The 21,217-nt window shown below is 39.8% G+C and overlaps 1 protein-coding gene across 1 annotated transcript in view; it reads left to right on the plus strand.

Moving 5' to 3' along the window:
- Positions 1-8,178: 8,178 nt before the first annotated feature.
- Positions 8,179-21,217, plus strand: part of LOC121370090 (neuroglobin-like) — a 68,745-nt gene continuing 55,706 nt past the window's right edge. Inside the window, exon 1 of the mRNA XM_041495191.1 lies at positions 8,179-8,423. Coding sequence (XP_041351125.1) covers positions 8,179-8,423 — 245 coding nt within the window. The remainder of the gene's footprint in view (positions 8,424-21,217) is intronic.

Genomic DNA, 21,217 nt, shown 5'->3' on the forward strand with positions numbered 1-21,217 from the left:
GGTATAATACAGTATTAAAATATTTAAAGTCACATCAATCACATCAAGGTTATACAACAGAGCAGAAATATATAGTTACCAAGTCCAAACGGATGCGTTCCCCGGGAGCCTTCCAATATATTTCTCCCCGATAAATCTAAAATCCTAGCTATTTATTACAAAAATCGAATATCGCCTGGGGGCACATCGCGGTACTCCCCCTAACACGTGAATCTTCCACAGCGACCAAGACGACATTTTTTCTTAGATGGTCAGACTAGCTGTCGCCAAACCGCTAGGAACAAGGTCGTAAAACAGAACTCGCGGAGGTATTACGTAACTACTGGCCGCATGGCCTCCACACCTCGTCTGGGTGTGTAATAGGGGGGTACGGTCGCGCGGAGGTATTACGTAACAAGGTGCCCTCCTGGTCTTAAGTGCATATTGGGAACAGCTCGACCACCATCGCGCAGGGGTATTACGTAACCACGCCGCACACGGCCCTCTGAAACAATTAACATCGCCACAGGCGAAACAAAATAAGAGCATGTTCCGTCACACACCCCCACCTCAAAAAGGATATTTCCTCTACTCTAGGAATAGGGAAATATACTACATTAAAACAAAATGTGCGTTAACCGACGCATCCGGGCATTTATAACACATAGTAATAAGGTGATCACACTGAGTCTCTGAGTCCCTGGTATACAATAAAATATATAAAAACAAAACAGAAATCAAGAACGTCAACACATTATCACAACGTTCAACTTCGGGACAGGGCATCAGCGATTACAATGGAAGTGCCCTTGATGTGTTCAATGGTAATTGGGAATTCCTGCAGAAGAAGACTCCATCTCAAAACTCTCTGGTTGGTGGCATTCATTCTGTGAATGAAGGTAAGCGGATTATGATCAGTAAAGACCACCACTTGGTGCAATGCCGATTTCACGTAGATCTGAAAATGCTCCAGAGCTTGTACCATGGCCAAAGCTTCCTTCTCTATAGTGGAATATTTCACCTGGTGTTTGTCAAACTTTTTGGAGAAGAAACTTACAGGATGGTCCAGTCCATTTTCGTCTTCTTGGAACAGCACAGCTCCAGCTCCCACGTCACTGGCATCCACAGCCAGCTTGAAAGGCATTCGGTAGTCTGGTGCTGCCATCACGGGAGACAAGGAGAGCATCTGCTTGAGACGGTTGAATGACTTCTTGCATTCGTCTGACCACTGGAACTTCGATTCCTTCTTTTTCAGTGTCGCACGTTTTACAGGTTTTCTTCGATAGGCATGCTGTCGACTCGGTGTAGCGTTGGGTTCCAAGCGCAGATCCTGGATTAAGGTGTTGGTAACCGTTGGTAGGTCCAAGTCCAAATGGACGCGTTCCCCGGAAGCCTTCCAATATGTTTCTCCCTCAGTTAACAATGTAGTGCGAGCTGCCAACAAATTTGGATCAGCCCCCTGCTCTAGGATTAACTCTTGTCTATTACAAGGTAAGTCCCCTCTATCAAACACAACTGGTTCATTTACCGTCTGCGGGAGATCAACAGGTTCCACCACATTTAGTTCCTCAGTTGACTTATCTACCATTTTATTGATAACCTCATCCACTCCAATTTCATGGCTCACACACGTATCAGACAAATCACAAATATCCTCTGGGTCTCGTGTTACCCTTCTGGCCATAGCCCTAGTCTTTACACACACAGGATAACTAATCTCATCAACCTCACACTCTTTTATGGGTAAAGGGCTGTCTTCAATTAACAATTTGTCACCTTGCGGCTGGCAACACTGACTAGTCAAATCGTTACCCAACAAAACTCCTATGTTTTCAACAGGCAAGTCCTTCACAACACCCATAATGATTGGTCCCGTCACAAACTTCGAACACAAGAAAACGTTATGTAACCGGACAACCATATTTTCTCCAGTAACCGAGGTTAAGGCCAAACTACGTCCTGTATCTGAATTTTCAATACCAGCTAAACACTTTGACGTTATAAGCGACAGGCTACACCCTGTATCTCGATAGATTGATATTGCCTTAGGACACAACTCTTGTTTCACATCACAAACCATACCAGTGGACACATACGGGTTTACTCTCTCTGCCATAGGACTAACCATTAACTCTCTCGCTAGCGGAGCTGACCTCACTAAACCGACCACTTGCGCATTATCGCGTTTCCTTTTAAAACAGTCCCCGACAAGATGGTTATCCTTTTTACAGTAACTGCAATGTGGACGAAACGTTCGTGCATTGGCTGATAATGCAGGCTTATCCTTACTTTGCCCACCAGGTGCATTCCTTGCCTGACTAGCTGACCAACTAGATGACTCTCCCCGATAGTTACTTTCCCGGGAAAAACCTGGCTGAAATTTCTTCTTATCACCCTGTTGTATAGAGCTACCCTGTTCTGCCTGAGCTTTGTGTATTAACACGTAGTCATCTGCCACTATGCCTGCCTCCTCTATTTTCTTGATATCACGATCCTCTAAATGAATACGTAAGCTAACTGGTAATCCATTTTTAATGTCCTGTAAGATCAACAACTCCCGTAACTCGGTATATTACTCTACCTGATGAGAAACCACCCATTTATCAAACATCCCTGCCTTCTTAGCCACAAACTCACTATAAGACTGACCCTGCGTTTTTCTCAACTCGCTATACCGTAAACGATAATCCTCCGGTCGTAATTCATAAGCCCTCAACACCGCAGACTTAACTAGGTCGTACTGACTTGCTCGCTCATCACTCATTGAATTATAAGCCACGCTAGCCTTCCCTTTAAACTTAGACACGGCTAACAATGTCCACTTAGACTGCGGCCAACTTGGCTGCTTAGCAGCCCGTTCAAAAAGTTGGAAGAACATATCTGACTCCTGGTCGTCAAATACAGGCACTGATCTATAAGCCTCCGACATGTTAAACCCATTTCCTGCCTCACGTCTAACTTCTTCAGTATTCAACTTTAACTCATGTTCCACTTTTAATTTTCCTAACTGGAATTCTCTATCCCTATCTCTCTCTTCTCTCTCTCTATCTCTATCTTCTCTATCTCTATCTTCTCTTTCTCTCTTCTCTATCTCTCTTCTCTATCTTCCTTTTCTCTATCCCTTTCTCTCTCTCTATATTCTTTTTCTCTATCCCTCTCTTCTCTTTCTCTCTCTCTCTCTCTATCTCTATCTTTTTTTTTTCTCTCTCTCTCTCTCTCTCTCTCTATCTAATGCACGTTCTTCTCTTTCGTACTCCAGTTTTTTAAAAGCTAATTGTTGTTCCACACTTAACTCATTTATCTCTATCTCTGGAACAATCTCACTGTCTTCCATAACAGGCCTATCACCAAAAACTTCCTGGATAATAATTGTCTTTATATCACCTAAGGTTTTAGCTGATGTTAAATCAATTTCTCGCTCACCCGCGATTTCAACTAACTCGGCCTTACGTGCTCGCTTAATCTCCACTACACTGAGCGTAGGCCTATCCAGCAAATTCTTATCCATGTTTAGATATGACGCACTTATTATTAATTAATTTTCTAGTGAACAACGTTGCTACTTCTAGTTAATTTGTAAAAATAATTTATAAAGCCCCCATTTACAAACAATACTTTTTAAATATGCATGTCCCGTTTCAGATCCCGGACGAGCCCCCAATTTTTACTCCTGTCACGGGGATCCTATAATACCCGTAACTGAATAAAACTCGGTTATCCAAATATCTCTCCTAACTGTATATCTATTAGATCTCTCTGTATCGGGCAGTCTATACCCGAGTGGCTCGGCTCTAGGTATGATCAGAGATAAGATCTTATATAAGTATTTATATATATAGCACGTTTAGTTCACTAGAAAACACAACAAAACACAATACACTTTGGAATCTGTATTAATACTATGCTGACACATGTACTGCCGCAGTAGTAATTAACAACAACAAATAATAACAACCCAGAACTGATCACTTAATTAGTTAATCTCTAGGTGTCTAGTTTACACAACATTCTAATCACTTCGCCGTGACACAACACCCACACGTGTGATAATTGAGAAACGCTTCCAGGGGAACTTAATTAATAAAGGAATTACAACTCTATTCCTACTTGGTTAATTTTTAATTAACCCTTAACTACTCATTCAGTAACCTTGTAATACAGAATTAATACTGGTACCTATCACAATAAAGACAATAACATACAGTTTACCTAGGTCCTCTAGGATGACCGGCTAATCTTTATATTTTTAGAACAGTGAAGCCTACAATTTACTTCGTCAGTTTACCGGAAACACTGTCTAAATAATATTGGTATAATACAGTATTAAAATATTTAAAGTCACATCAATCACATCAAGGTTATACAACAAAGCTGAAATATATATTTACCAAGTCCAAACGGACACGTTCCCCGGAAGCCTTCCAATATGTTTCTCCCCGATAGATCTAAAATCCTAGCTATTTATTACAAAAATCCGAATATCGCCTGGGGGCACATCGCGGTACTCCCCCTATAATGTGAATCTTCCACAGCGACCAAGACGACATTTTTTCTTAGATGGTCAGACTAGCTGTCGCCAAACCGCTAGGAACAAGGTCGTAAAACAGAACTCGCGGAGGTATTACGTAACTACTGGCCGCATGGCCTCCGCACCTGGTCTGGGTGTGTATTAGGGGGGTACGGTCGCGCGGAGGTATTACGTAACAAGGTGCCCTCCTGGTCTTAAGTGCATATTGGGAACAGCTCGACCACCATCGCGCAGGGGTATTACGTAACCACGCCGCACACGGCCCTCTGAAACAATTAACATCGCCACAGGCGAACAAAAATAAGAGCATGTCCCGTCACACTATGGTTATGAAAATGACCGTGGAAAATTGCTCAAAAATCGAAAATTGTCTAAAAATTATTTTTTTCTTTCGCTATTTTTAATTTTTGAAATAATTTTATTTAAATTCGCAGAAAAAAAATATTGTTTTTGTTATTTCCAAAACGTCGATCCAAACTAAAATAATAAAGGAAAAAAACCCCTACTCAGACTGCTAGCTGTTTGTGGTATAGGCCCACGAAATGCACAGAACACACAACTCATCCACACCTTGCATCAGCATCAATGGTACAGCCCACACATGTCAGATGTTTACTGGACAAAAGACACACAAAAACCACCTTCGTGTCGTTTATAAGACAAAATATTACATGTTTAGCATAATCTACAATCAATCCCAAAGTCATAAGAGCCCATAAAATCGAGAAATTGATACATTTGTTTACAAACTTTGACGTTTTCACTAAGTTCGCAACAGCAGACGTATGGAGTGCGTAGGCGCTGAGAGTAAGAAAGTTCGTAAACTTCACTTTTTTCCATTAAAAAATGACGGATTATAATCTGCACCAATCAAAAAAATATTTACACTGATAGCTCGGCAAATATCTCAGGCATTAATTGGCTAGCGAACTGGGATGAAACCGCCTCCTGTCAAAATGCTTGACACGGGGAATCCGTTCGAGTCTCCGAATTTAGCAGGGAATCCTCAAGCTTTTCCATTAGGAATGAAATTTAAACGATTTAAAAACATGAAAAATTACGGTGGAAAAATCAATCAGAAAACTATAACGAAACTATTTTCGGGTAGTAAAATGGTTAAAGTTCTATATTCTGAGCGAACTGGCTCGCGATCGCCGTTTTATTAAAATAAAAATGGTGTTGACAGTGAAAAAGCCAGCGTTAAAACGTTACTTAACCATTGAATTTAATTAGGTCAGCGCTCAGTGAGTCAACTTCTTCTAATGACGCATAGACCTCCTCAAGGAGCTCTATGCGTCAGGAGCTCTATACGGCGTAACAATGCCATCGTGTTTCTTTGAAAGTGTATAATTTTTAAATCATCAAAATACCCTTTGCTGCTAAACAGTTGTAAATTAATAACATCTGCAGCGGGTTCCCAGTCTTAATCTGATCCTTTGTTAATTATAGATCCTGTGGACAAGCGACAGTGGTATGCAGAAGAATACAAAACCCAGACTTTTTGGAAGCATGGCGAAAAACATTAAGTAGGATAGGTCAAGCTTTTTTTAATTTTTATTTTAAAAACTAAATTCATCACTTTGGGTCCAGATAATATGTTATATATGTACTCCTTTTACCTACATATTAGTAACAAAAACACCTACTTATACTATTGCCCCATTTTGGCACCAAAAGCTGAACAAATAGTGATATTATTAAAATATGTTTAGTAAACATAAATGCAATTAAATTTGCATTTTAATTACTTTTATATATTTCCTTTTACATTTTAATAGATTAATATTGTTTAGACAGTTAAAAAAAATCTACACATTTCATTTATGTCTTTCCATCCACATTTCAGTGTCACACGAGTGAAATGATCTAAATATGATTCCTGTATTCACGTTCGTGTCAAATTGGTGGTGAGAAAACATCAGTTTTTACAAATCTGTTATCACTTGAACATTCAGCTGTTTCCTTTAGTTTTGCAACATAGGCCTAGCGCAAATAAAGCATAGAGGATAAAAAAGCTCCCGATGTGTGATGTTTCATACAATAAGACATCCCCTAGGAAGAGTATGCAGGGGGAAAATACACAATTAGAACCATTTACTTAAAGCAGTAACGCAAACATATATTTGATAATGATTTCCATTTAAAGAGCAAACATGAATCACCTTAAGTTGATACTTGATGAACATATTCCTATGACAGTAATGTTGACTACAATTACAGATGCAAACTATATACACTTATTACAAAAACAACAACACAACAACAACAACATGCAAAATCAAACAACCAAACAAAAAGAAAACAAAATCTCTAAACCAATGGGGGGGGGGGGGGGGGGGGCGGGAGGGGGGGGGGGGGGGGGGGAGAACAATAGAGCAAAAAAAGAAAGAAACAACATGTCATATATGACCATCGCAATTATTCATACACTATAGACATCAGGCTAAATGAAAATCATAATGGATTTTAGTTCAAGTTTCGGTTGTCACAATTTACTTGGCACATGGACTCTACTCTTTGATGTCGAAATTGAAATTAGTCCTTGATACGAAAAATCTTATTAGTTTAGATGAAAAATGAACAGTAGATTCAATGCTGCTATCTTCTAAATTATTTCATTAATATTTTCTTTTATTTTAAAGGTTTATCCTCAGTTGTTACACGACGCGGTGGTTCGCCGGATCGCCTCAGTAGACATTACTGGTACTCACATGTAGTAGCATTTACCTTCCTGTCTTCGCAAGAATACAAATAAAATGTCCTTTGCTGCTTTTCAAAAACAGTAGCACGTGTGGCGGCTGTGAGCGCCCCCGCCCCCCCCTCTCTCTCTCTCTCTCTCTCTCTCTCTCTCTCTCTCTCTCTCCCCCCCCCCTCTCTCTCTCTGATCAAACAATGTGCTGCATTGTTGTTAAGCATTCCTTCGCCATTTATTCGTATTTACATACACCTGTCCGTCCATCTGTCAGTCTGACTCTCGTATCATTGTCCGTCAACTACAAATCGATCTGTATGCTTTTACCTCAGGGTGTCTTCGCGTAATCAATTAATCCTGTCACTTCAGCGAAATCCGTACGTCCATTTAAGTCAGATAGTCATTAACGGTAATGCAATGTTTTTAATTTAGCCTCACTTAACCCGTAACAATAAAATTTCTGATAAATCTATTTCATCTTCTGCAGCAACCATATAGGATAAAGCCCGCCAATTTAGTGGCCACATAGACAACGTTTCTAAAATCTATTGACGAAAGAATACTCAGATACGTAGACTGCTTATAAAAATTCAATATTTGCGGCTATCAATCCCCTACGTTAAGGAAGCGGGAGTGTGTTGCCATCCCGGGCTATGTGTCCAATAGGGAATGAATGCGGCTTTACACAAATTACATATCCTGCGCGATCGCAGATCTTCATTCTTGGAGATAGAAAAAGTAGAAACCACGTGGCGCCTGACAACACGGCTCTCTGGCTCAGAGCTGACGACAAGGAAAAGGACATTGGACTGTCATTGATTAGCCAATAGCCAAACACGGGAAGAGAAAGAAGCAACGATCAAATTAGATAAGTAGCCAACACACTGATGTCAAACACGACATGCGGTGTTTAAAAGTTACGTATTCTGTCTTCTTATATGCTTAAAAGGTCTTAACGTATCAGTTGACTGTTATCGAGATGGGTGGACGACATTCCAAGAGGGCTAAACTGAATGGATCCAAGGTGAACACTAATTCTGGTGGTGGTGGGAAAAAATACCTGACGACCAATGGAACCAAGAGTAAAGATGACGCGGATGACCACGCTAAGGACATCTTGGATAATGCCCCGAGTTTAACTGATGAGCAGAAACAGCTGGTGGCCGAGTCCTGGAGTCATATAGAAGCTGACATGAACAGAGTTGGAGTCGTCATGTTTATGAAGTAAGTCAAACAAATATCTTGGAAAAACAATTAGAACATTAGAACAGTTGGCAGCATTGCTAGCTTTTTTTAAATTTAAAACGTTAACCTGTTTAAAAGTATTTCAGAAATGATTGAATAGGGGGTTGAGGGCCGTTCAATGATTACATAACGCAGCATTTGCTATTTTTATATCCATGTAACGTTTAGTCAACACTTCTGAAAACTGTAAACGCATGTCAATTTGTATACACTCGTCCCTTATTATGGTGTCATAAGTTGACTAAATCGTGGATTTTGCTTTTGTCTTTGTGTTTTGTAATAAATATTAAATTAAAAACAAAATTAAAGAACAAAATATCATTAACTGGTTGCATTTTTCTGCATAAATAAAAATGAGATTGTTTCAAAAACGTTGCACAACTCCTCAGAAACAAGCCCTCCATCTTTCTAACGTTTCAGAACACATTTCTCCCCTTAAAACGTTACGTAATTGTTGAACGGTCTATTAAGTTGGGGTGGGGTGGAGATGTCCGAAGACAAAAACGGATAGTGAATGTTAATGCATACAGATTTCGTTATGTACAGCCGGAACATGAAAAATGCGATTTTTTCTAAAAAATATTTTTCCTACATTTATTTTTTTAACATATATAAATGCATCGTGTTGAGGTGTATCTGTGCGCAAAATATGAACAATATACACCTCGGCATTAACATTTGGGCTTCATTTTTGTCTTCGGGCGACGTTCGGGCTCCGGACTGGAAATATGCTGGTAAATAATTGAACTTGTTTTTACAAATATATTCTGCGTATTCTCGAACTGTTTAATTGTAATACCAGTATGTGTATCGTAATTAAGAAAGAATTGTCTCCCCTCGGATGTGATCGGTGATCAGATGTGGAACTTCCTGTATGTCGCAGAGAATAAAGGAAACGCGCTGGTTCGTGATAATCACATATTTTCGCGAACCAACTCGCTAATCTAACGAGAAGAAATACCCACTGTTGTATACAAACAAGACATTGTTCCGATGGAGAAAAGACAACAATCTACCCATATTGGCTTGTGTGCTTGTAATTTGAACTGATTTGATAAAACAGTATCTATCGAACAGGCAGAGTGGAGGCACACAATGGTTTTGTCACACGTTATTAATATCACTTGACTAGTCACCTTTCATTGTGCTCGAAACACACTGAAGGGATATTGGACATTAATGTGTCTTTAACCACACCCCAGCATAGTGTTTGGTTAGCGGCTATTATGTCTGACATATAATAATATATATATATATATATATATATATATATATATATATATATATATATATATATATATATATATATATATATATATATATATATATATACGAGTATGCTGACGATCAAAAGAAAATATACCGAAACATGTTTATGTGAAATGGCATATTTTATCCCTGACACTGTTTGTGAACTCCGATGTTCACACTTGCTAGTAATTATTGTGTGTAAATTGTTCATATCTCACCAAAAGGATTATACTTTCGAAATACACTTGCACCAATTTGTGTTTTGTGCCGCTTTTACTATTTCTATAAAACTGATCGATATACTTTCTTTTGATTGTGAATATAGAAATTGCAAATGTTGGTTTAGAAAATCACAGTAAAATCGCGGCCACCATTAGGCTACGTTTACTATTTATGAGCAAGTGATCTTTGATATGTGTTATATATCAGGCGAAGTAACGAGCATAACATATTTTGATATACTAGTCGTAAAGCGCTGCCTGGAACGAGAAACATTTCACTATTGTTAGGTTCAGACTGTCAACTATCACGACGGAGATGGTCAACTCGACGGTTGCATAGTAATTCCCCCAACTCCCAACTTACAACGGGAGCTCTGAGATTAACAAGTACAGTAATTGGTCGTAGGAGTCGTGGCAGTTGGTAGTCCGCACTTAGTATTATATCACCGAGTGGTTGATCTGAGCTACAGTTTGATCCTGATACACTGACGTCAAACGCTATTAGTGAAACTGTATGCACTTTAAATGTTGTACCATGCAATATGTTTGACGTTATCATGACGTTAAAATCTCAGACTGTTAATGTCTCGTCTAGAGTCTAAAAATGTTTGTAAGCACGGGGTCTAAACGACAAGAAACGCATCAGATAATTTAGGCAATCAGGCATAATGTGTAAATTAATGGTAAAAAAATACACTGAAATGTAGAAACATTCAGACGTCCAAAAGAAACTATCCTAAGACCCCAAGAGACTACCGAAGAAACAACCAAAATATGTTGCATGTTTAACAGATAGTGGTGTTTTGGTATGCTGTGCACAAAATTGTATTCCCTAAAAGCAGCAATATTCAACCACCATTTCATTTCCATTATCCAAATTATACAGACTAAGGTCAGTGCATTATAAAACCAAAAGTAGCAAATATCAGTGTGGATCGTATACCCATACCCATTAATTGTGAAATCAGTTATCTCAGCTTAATCAAAATGACAAAGCCATATCGTGATCGTAAGTCGTATTTCTCTTTAACGATGGCTCCAGCGCGCTGTTTAATCAACCCATCGCTTCTAGTAATTGTGCCAACTTGTCTGAAAGTAAAAGTAACATGTCACCGCTCCCATAGAAAAATCGCATTTCTCTGCCGGACTCCTAATTCTTCTGAAACAAGAACTTGCAACTAGTTGAATGCACTTTCTCACAGCACTCACTACGATCATTGACATACCAGTACAATACAATTTTTTGTGGACATTAACATGTCAAAAGATTTACCCAACTGGCGAAAGGGCCGGTTATTAATGCACCTTTCAACTGCGAGAGGCGGGATTTAGCTCAGTCAGTTGAGCGCTCGCTTGAGGTGCTTGCGTCGCAGGATCGAACCACATCGGTAGATCCATTAAACTGATTGGGGATTGTCTCGTTCCAACCAGTGCACCACAACTGTGCTTTCCTGTTTGTGGGAAAGTGCATATAAAAGATCCGTTGCTGCTAATAGAACAATGTAGTGGGTTTCCTCTGATGACTATGTGTCAGAATTACCTAATGTTTGACATCTAATAGCCGATGATTAATTAATCAATGTGCTCTGGTGGTGTCGTTAAACAAAACAAACTTTCTTTCAACTTACGGGGAGTAAAGGCTCATGTAGACAGGATGCGGCGCGTGTGTGCGGTCTGACTGTTGCGTCTGTCGCTTGCTTTTTGGCATAGACACAACATACGATTATTTCATAGCGGTTGGCCGTATGCGTTTTGCAGACGCACACATCCAGTCTAGACGCTCTTACTGAAACTAAAGCGTTTAAAAATAATTTTAATATGAACGAAGATTTTTTTTTTATTTAACGACGCACTCAACACATTTTATTTACGGTTATATGGTGTCAGACATATGGTTACGGACGACACAAATATTGAGAGAAGAAACCCGCTGTCGCCACTTCATGGGCTACTCTTTTCGATTAGCAGCAAGGAATATATTATATGCACCATCCCATAGACATGATAGCACATACCACAGCCTTTGATGTACCAGTCGTGGTGCACTGGCTGGAGCGAGAAATAGCGCAATGGTCCCACTGACGGGGATCGATCCAAAACCGGCGCATCAAGCGAGCGCTGTACCACTGGGCTACGCCTCGCCCCGAATTTTAATATGATTGCAATTTGTAACCACCATGTGATGATATACTTTTACTATTGCTTTTACGAAAGATGTTCACTTTCACTGTTTCCAAAGACACAATTGAAAGATCGGCACCCGAGTGTCTAGTTTATTACGGCAACTGTAACTTCAGAGAAAGAGCAGGGGAAAGGAATGTTTTTTTAAAAAGAACGTTTAACGATCACGCTGGTTATACGGATAAAATCATTGCGGTTGGATGAAATACGCCGCGGTCTTCAGAGCTTACACGCTACTGACGGAGGTTAGCGTAAAGTGTTGATTTCAAGAAAATATCTCATATTTATCTTAAAATAAGTTTGCAGATCTAATCACAGTATATTTCCTCTTATGCATCTATAATATCAAGATAAAGAATTTGGTATTTGAAACATGAGAAGCTATTACATCCACATAATAACATATTTATACCTACTAATGGCTGCATTTTCATTCCTAATTAGTGATCTACAATTGGCACTGATAAATAATTAAGGGTACAGTTAATGCAAACATATTTTCAAAGATAAACATTAATTACAATGCTGTAGATTATATTAAAAGACAAAACTCGACGTTTTCCCATTTGAAGGTGAAAGCATTTTGAATAAAATGTTTTGCGGTTAAACATTTTATGGAGTAAATCATGTTTCGGTAATTAAATATACATTTTTATTTGTTGTTTTCAACAGTTATGGTAATTTTGAGACTTCATTGATGAATTTGCTGCCAGTATTTTTGGGATAACTTATTAAGTGCCCCACAGAAAGATTTTACATGCAATGACTATAGTTATTAGGCAGTGTAATGTCATATATTATGGTAAGTTGTAAGTAGACCAAATCTGTGACCTAATAATGCATTTTTATTTGTCACACACACCATTTAAAACTTGTAACATGCAAAGGCATTAACAGGTATTTTAAAATATAGATGAGTTATAAAACCTTAAGACATTTTCTGATATTTTGAAAATATTGCAAATGTTTACTCTCCAGCAAAAAAGAAATCAACAGAAATAAATAACATATTGGCTAAGTTCAAGGTCCGTAACTCCGTCAAAAATGGATAAATCGCCATAAAAGTCAAACGTAATCTGTAACAGTACACGATAAAGTTGTACACAAAATGTAAGCTCAATATCTCAAAGCCGTCTGCAAAAACCATCCGGAAAACCTATGTGGGACAGATGGACGGACGGACAGACAGAAGGATGGAGATGAAACCTATAGGCCCCTCCGGTTGGACCGGTAGGGGACTAATAAAATGTCCAGCCTGCCATTTGTATTTTTGTTCGGATGAAGCCCTGGCTACCCATAATACATCTGTCCATAGTAGCAGGCATTTATGTAACGAATGTAGGAAATCATTTTGTCGAAAATGATCGTTGACCGTTCATTTGCGGAGCCATCTGTCTGACAGTGAAGCATTGCTGAGGTGTCCTTTTAACAATTGCCAAAAGGTATTTCACAAGAAAGACATTTATTCAGACCACGTCAATACTCACACTGGTGCTAATTCGTATTCTTGCGGGGAAATGTTTGAAGTCTTTTGCTTCCAAAGCATGTCAACGACAACATGCTCAGTCATGCATTTAAAACAAATTTTAATATCATGAGTGCAAAATATGTGATGGACAACATTACACAAATAGTGCTTCACTGGTCAACCACAAAAATGCTGAACACAAACATATTTATTATACCTGTTGTTGTGGAAACACTTACAAATATATTACAGGACTGTTGAAACATCAGGCGAATGAGGACACACACAAAAAGGACTTTAGTTGATTATTGCCCTTCAAAAGAAATATTGCCCTTTAGTATGATCACAATTTACTCTGGAATAGCACACACCCCTTTTTGCTTAAACGCTAATATTGTTTTGTCGTCTTTAAAATAAGTCAAAAAATAAATGAGTAATAACAGCTATTTTGAAAAAAAAGTTTTAAATTAACCGCAAATTATTTTATTCGATGAAAAGACACAACCGCACTATATTTTACTCATACCCACAAAGGGTTTTATCCAAAAAGAGCCCAAATGATTTGGTTAGAATTAATATTGTGTCTATTTTCAGATCAGACAACAGCTTGTAATGTTCAGTATATATTCTTAAATAATTCATAATGTTAGTCGTATAGCAGGTATTACTTCGTGTAACTTCAAATGTAAGAAAACAGGAAAAAATTACTTCAATTTTATTGAATATATATCATTGTGCAAACATATTATTTGTTTGCGGACTTAATATCACTGGAATCACTTCCATATTTCACACACGTATTTAACTATATTTTGTTTCAAATCACCAATAAACTCTGAAAGGACAAGCTCAGAAATCTATAGGAAATTAACCATTTTATCATACCTGTGGGTTTCCCCAAGTTGGCGCCATAACCGCAGCGTATTTGATCTAACCGCAATGGCTTTATCCGTATGACCAGCGTGACTATTATGTGATAAGTATTTTACGGTGATTGGGACACTTGGTTTAGTCAGTGAGAAATGAGATGCAGTATACTCCATACTCCTGTCACCCACAAATACCTTTTTCTATGCACTTTACAAAAGGCACCATAATGCATCAAGGTTTTTATATGGCTGGGAAAAAAATAGCCCAAAGGGCCCACCGGCGGGGATCGATCCCAGACCTGACCGCGCATCAAGCGAGCGTTTTAGCACTACGCTACGTCCCGTCCCACTTTTCAAAAGGCACCATATCATGCATCATGGCTTTTATATACTAGTCGGAGCGTTGGTTGAAGTAAGCAACAACCCGACAGCCCATTTTAGCTGCATCTCACTCATGTTGTTTACCGGCCTCGGTGGCGTCGTGGTAGGCCATCGGTCTACAGGCTGGTAGGTACTGGGTTCGGATCCCAGTCGAGGCATGGGATTTTTAATCCAGATACCGACTCCAAACCCTGAGTGAGTGCTCCGCAAGGCTCAATGGGTAGGTGTAAACCACTTGCACCGACCAGTGATCCATAACTGGTTCAACAAAGGCCATGGTTTGTGCTATCCTGCCTGTGGGAAGCGCAAATAAAAGATCCCTTGCTGCCAATCGGAAGAGTAGCCCATGTAGTGGCGACAGCGGGTTTCCTCTCAAAATCTGTGTGGTCCTGAACCATATGTCTGACGCCATATAACCGTAAATAAAATGTGTTGAGTGCGTCGTTAAATAAAACATTTCTTTGTTTCTCACTCATGTTGGTACTAATGCCGCACAATCGTCAGCATAGCGATAATAACCGGAATTGTCACATTTGTCTGGTTCAGTGCTTACGTTTAACCAGATCAGTTAGAAATCACAACTCCTGGGTTAGACAAACAAAGCCAGTAATGGAAAATAGTGTATATCAATGAGTCGTACGGGACGTGTCAGCTCTCGGGAGCACGGGTGGGGCGATTTGGTAATGGCGCCTTATTAGTTCGAAAAGTATATTATTATGATCTAAATGTATTACTTTTGACACAGTTGCGCTCGTTTTTAGAAGAAGAAAAAGGAAATGTATTGAATTTTCAGAAACTGGGACCAATTTCAGTAAACATCGTACAAGTTATTGTGCACGTAAACATAGCTCTACAACTAAACTACAATTCCTATCAATATTAGCAGTACAACTAATACATACAAAAAAAAAAGAGTTAAGCACCCCTAGATATAATTAGTACTGAAATAGCCCCATTCGTAAAAACTGCAAATTACGTGACGAATATGTCAAGAATGGTGTTTCATCAAAATAATAGGAGAGTATAATGACATCTGTGACGTCCCACAACAGAACGACATGCACATGCATCATGCCACCCATGCTTTGCTCAAAATGCAGTATCAATACACTGCAATTGTTGACATTTAACGTCACTGTCTTGCATTGTTGAAGTTTAATCATTGAATATGGCACGTCAACGGTTATCAGAGGCCCAAAGATGGCGTATTATTGGTATGCATGCGACCGGCATGACCTTCAAAAGTATAGGACGTCAACTGGGGTATTATTACACCGTAATCAGTAGACTGATACGAAAACACGGGCATACCAATGCTGTAAAGGATCTCCCATCGTCAGGGAGACCGCGCATGACGTCACAGCACGAGGACAGGGCCCTGCTTCGGCTCGTACGTCATCAACCCTTTGCTACGTCTCCTGTTCTGAAGAGCCAATGGTTACCCAATAGACAGATGTCAGCCAGAACAGTGAGGAATTGTCTGACATTTGCGGGATTGAAGGCCAGAAGGGTCATCAAGCGTCCCTTTCTTGCTGATTATCATGACAGACGCTGTTTAGCGTGACGTTTGGCCTGGAGAGGTTGAAATCTGAGGTCCTGGTGAAGAGTCCATTGGTCCGGCAAAAGCCAGTTCTTGCTCCATGTCACAGATGGCTGATTGAGAATTTGGAGGCATAAAAATGCTGCCTACACACCCAGGAACATACGACCTATGACCCCGTATGGTGGAGGTTCAACAATGGTTTGGGGTTGGCAGTCACATGATTGTAAGCTGGATCTTGTCACCATCCAAGGCATCCTCAATGGTGATCGGTACATTCGCATTTTGACAACCATCCATTCGCCACCAGACCTCTGTACATGGATGACAACGCTAGGCCACATCGTTCCCGAGCAGTAACAGCTTTACTCCAAACTGAAGCTGCGAGGACCATGCCCTGACCGGCCATGAGTCCTGACCTAAACCCGCTATAGCATGTTTGGGACATCTTGGGGCGTCAAGTACAGGCACCGTCCCCACCTGTACAGACTCTGGCACAAATAGAGGCAGCTCTTCATCGAGAATGGCAGCAGTTGACCATGCAGCAGATCAGACGACTTACTGGAGGGATGAGACGAAGGGTTGAAGCTGTCATCCGGGCATGTGGCGGGTTTACCCGCTATTGATGATTTGTGTCATGAATGTCATCTGTGGACTTCAAATGACATTTTTCATGATCAGTCATGATGTTGACTTGTGTTTCTGACTCTGCACCTCCATACTTATTGTGCCTCAGTTTTTGGCTCAAATACAGCATATTGGAATTTTTCTCAGAATGATGATTAAAATTTCAAAACTGGATACACTTGTTATGTTTTCTTACTGTCAAAGATGTATTCTTGCAAAACACATTTGTTTTTCCGAGGTTATGTGATCAGGATTTCAATGCCAAACCTCGTAAGACAAGTCATTGTGAAAAATACAGGAGGTGCTTAACTTGTTTGTTTGTGTATAGTTCGACGCATGCAAATGCCATTTTCTGTCGTCCTTGCAACGTTTCATCTTGCGTAATGATGTAATTTTGTGCGTGAAATGGATGCCAAACACATGCAAACATAGGCCCTACATCAGGAAGGACGGGGGCAGGACGTAGCCCAGTGGTAAAGCGCTCGCTTGATGCGCGGCCAATCTGGGATCGATTCCCGTCAGTGGGCCCTTTGGGCTATAACTCGTTCCAGCCAGTGCACCACGACTGACATGTTAAAGGCCGTGGTATGTGTTATTCTGTCTGTGGGATATCACTTGTTACTAATGGAAAAATGTAGCGGGTTTCCTCTCTAAAACTATATGTCAAATTTCCAAATGTTTGACATCCAATAGCCAATGATTAATAAATCAATGTGCTCTAGTGGCATCGTTAAACAAAACAAACATTTTTGTTAACAACTGCTAGTCGAAAATGTAAACTTAGAATGTTTTGTGAGGTAGGCTCCAGAAGCGGCTACCCCTACCTCGTTTACCACCCGTTTTGTATGCCTATGCTTAGTCTCTTCATATACAGTCATCACAGAATATACACAAAGGGAGCAGTTTAATTAATCAGTCATTGAATACAAATATCTATTTCACAATGTTAACGAAAATCTATTCCAAGAATTCCGACCACGCCACCTACAACGTTATTGATAGTGTTGGCAAACTTATAACTTCTTGTGCAGTCAATCGTAAACTTTATAAATACAATTTTAGTTCATTTTAGCTATTATGCAAGATTCGGAATTAACGCATTGAACAATGGATGCATGGATGAATAAATGAATGAATGAATAATGACTATTATGAATTTTAAAAGCTGAGGACAATTTTACTAAATGACTAAAATACATTTCAGATTTACGCAGAGAAATACAGTCACACAGATCGGCAGAGAGCTAAACAGACAGACAGAACGGCATATATACATATATATATATATGTATATATATATACATATATATGTATATACATACATACATACATACATACATACATACATATATATATCAGACATGGGTAATCGTAATCGATTGTAATCGATTACATTTTTACATGTAATAGCAATCGTAATCGATTATTTTTATCAAGTATATATATCAGAGGTGTGACTGTCACGGGGATTCTATAATTCCCGTAACTGAATAAAACACGATTATCAAAATATCTCTCCTAACTGTATATCTATTAGATCTCTCTGTAACAGGCTGTTAAACCCTAGTATGGCTCGTCTCTAGGTATGATCAGAGATACGATCTTATATAAAGTATATGTAATATAGCACGTTTAGTTCACTAGAAACACAACAAAACACAATACACTTTGGAATCTGTATTAACCTACGATGACAAATATAGCCGTAGTAGTTAATTAATAACGACAATAATAACAACCCAGAACTGATCACTTAATTAGTTAATCTCTAGGTGTCTAGTTACACAATATGCGAATCACTTCACCGTGACACAACACCCACACGTGTGATAATTGAGAACCGCTTCCAGGAGAAGTTAATTAATAAGGGAATTACAACACCATTCCTAACTGGTTAATTTTTAATTAACCCTTACTACTACATTAAAACAAAAGGTGCGTTAACCGACGCATACGGGCATTTATAACACATGTAATAATAAGGTGACTACCAGTAATCACACTGAGTCTCTGAGTCCCTTGTATACAAATAAAAAATATATAAACAAAACAGAAATCAAGAATGTCAACACATTATCATAACGTTCAACTTCGGGACAGGGCATCAGCGATTACATTGAATGTGCCCTTGATATGTCCAATGGTAATTGGGTATTCTTGCAGAGGAAGACTCCATCTGAAAACTCTCTGGTTGGAGGCTTTCATTAGGATGGTCCAGTCCGTCTTCGTCTTCTTGGAACAGCACAGCTCCAGCACCCACGTCACTGGCACCCACAGCTAGCTTGAACGGCATTCGGTAGTCTGGTGCTGCCATCACGGGAGACGAGTAGCGCCTCTGCTTGAGAGGGTTGAATGACTTCTCGCATTCACCTGACCAATGGAACTTCGTTTCCTTCTTTTTCAGCGTCGCAAGTTTTCCAGGTTTTCTCCGATAGGCATGCTGTCGAATCGGTGTAGCGTTAGGTTCCAAGCGCACATCCTGGCTTAAGGTGTTGGTAATCGTTGGAAGGTTCTGACAAATGGAAACATTGTCTTGTTTCGACGTAGTCAACTTTTCTCGCCGGGGGCTCAAGTCTGCTAGAATCTGGCTGTTGGCCAACTTGACCTCTGCAGTCTTGACGTCATCACAGGAAATTGAGTGTCTCTCAATTTGGACCGGTAACACTGGAACTATCGGCAGTCTGTCAAAATAACCTTTTAGCAAATTGATGTGACAATACCTACTTTTCCTAACCCTATCAGGAGTGTTTATCACATACCCTGTCTCATTAACCCGTTTGTGCACGACATAGGGCCCGAAATACCTGTTCTGCACAGAACCCCGTTTAATGGGAAGGTACAGCAGCACCGTATCCCCTGGTTTAAATTCCTGACTCCTAGCCTTCCTATCAAACACTGATTTTATTTTGCTCTGAGCTTGGCTCCGTTGCTTCCTATCCTTTCTATCTCTAACTCTCTTATTCATTAATACTCCCTTGTCCACAGTTAACAAGGTAGTGCGAGCTGCCAACAAATTTGGATCAGCCCCCTGCTCTAGTACTAACTCTTGTCTATTACAAGGTAAATCCCCTCTATCAAACACAACTGGTTCAATTCCCCTCTGCGGGAGATCAACATGTTCCACCACATTTAATTCCTCAGTTGTCTTATCTACCATTTTACTGATAACCTCATCCACTCCAATTTCATGGCTCACACACGTATCAGACAAATCACAAATATCCTCTAGGTCTCGTGTTAACCTACTGGCCATAGCCCTAGTCTTTACATACGCAGGATAACTAATCTCATCAACCTCACACTCTTTTATGGGTAAAGGGCTGTCTTTCATTAACAATTGGTCACATTTTGGCTGACAACACTGACTAGTCAAATCATTACCCAACAAAACTTCTATGTTTTCAACAGGCAAGTCCTTCACAACACCCATAATGACTGGTCCCGTCACAAACTTCGAACACAAGAAAACCTTATGTAACCGGACAACCATTTTTTCTCCAGTAACTGAGCTTAAAGCCAAACTTCGTCCTATGTCTGAATTTTCAATACCAGCTAAACACTTTTGCGTTATCTGACTCTGACTACACCCGGTATCTCTATAGATTGATATTGCCTTAGGACGCAACTCTTGTTTCACATCACAAACCATACCAGTGGACACATACGGGTTTACTTTCTCTGCCATGGGACTAACCATTAACTCTCTCGCTAACGAAGCTGACCTCACTAAACCGACCACTTGCGCATTATCGCGTTTCCTTTTAAAACAGTCCCCGATAAGATGGTTATCCTTTTTACAGTAACTGCACTGTGGACGAAAAGTTCGTGCATTGGCTAATAATGCAGGTCTATCCTTACTTTGCCCACCAGGTGCATTCCTTGCCTGACTAGCTGACCAACTAGATGACTCTCCCCGATAGTTACTTTCCCGGGAAAAACCTGGCTGAAATTTCTTCTTATCACCCTGTTGTAAAGAGCTACCCGGTACTGCCTGAGCTTTGTGTATTAACACGTAATCATCTGCCACTATGCCTGCCTCCTCTATCTTTTTGACATCACGATCCTCTAAATGAATACGTAAGCTAACTGGTAATCCATTTTTAATGTCCTGTAAGATCAACAACTCCCGTAACTCGGTATATGACTCTACCTGATGAGAAATCACCCATTTATCAAACATCCCTGCCTTCTTAGCCACAAACTCACTATAAGACTGACCCTGCGTTTTTCTCAAC

This window comes from Gigantopelta aegis, chromosome 4, assembly GCF_016097555.1.
Source record: "Gigantopelta aegis isolate Gae_Host chromosome 4, Gae_host_genome, whole genome shotgun sequence".
NCBI lineage: Eukaryota > Metazoa > Mollusca > Gastropoda > Neomphalida > Peltospiridae > Gigantopelta > Gigantopelta aegis.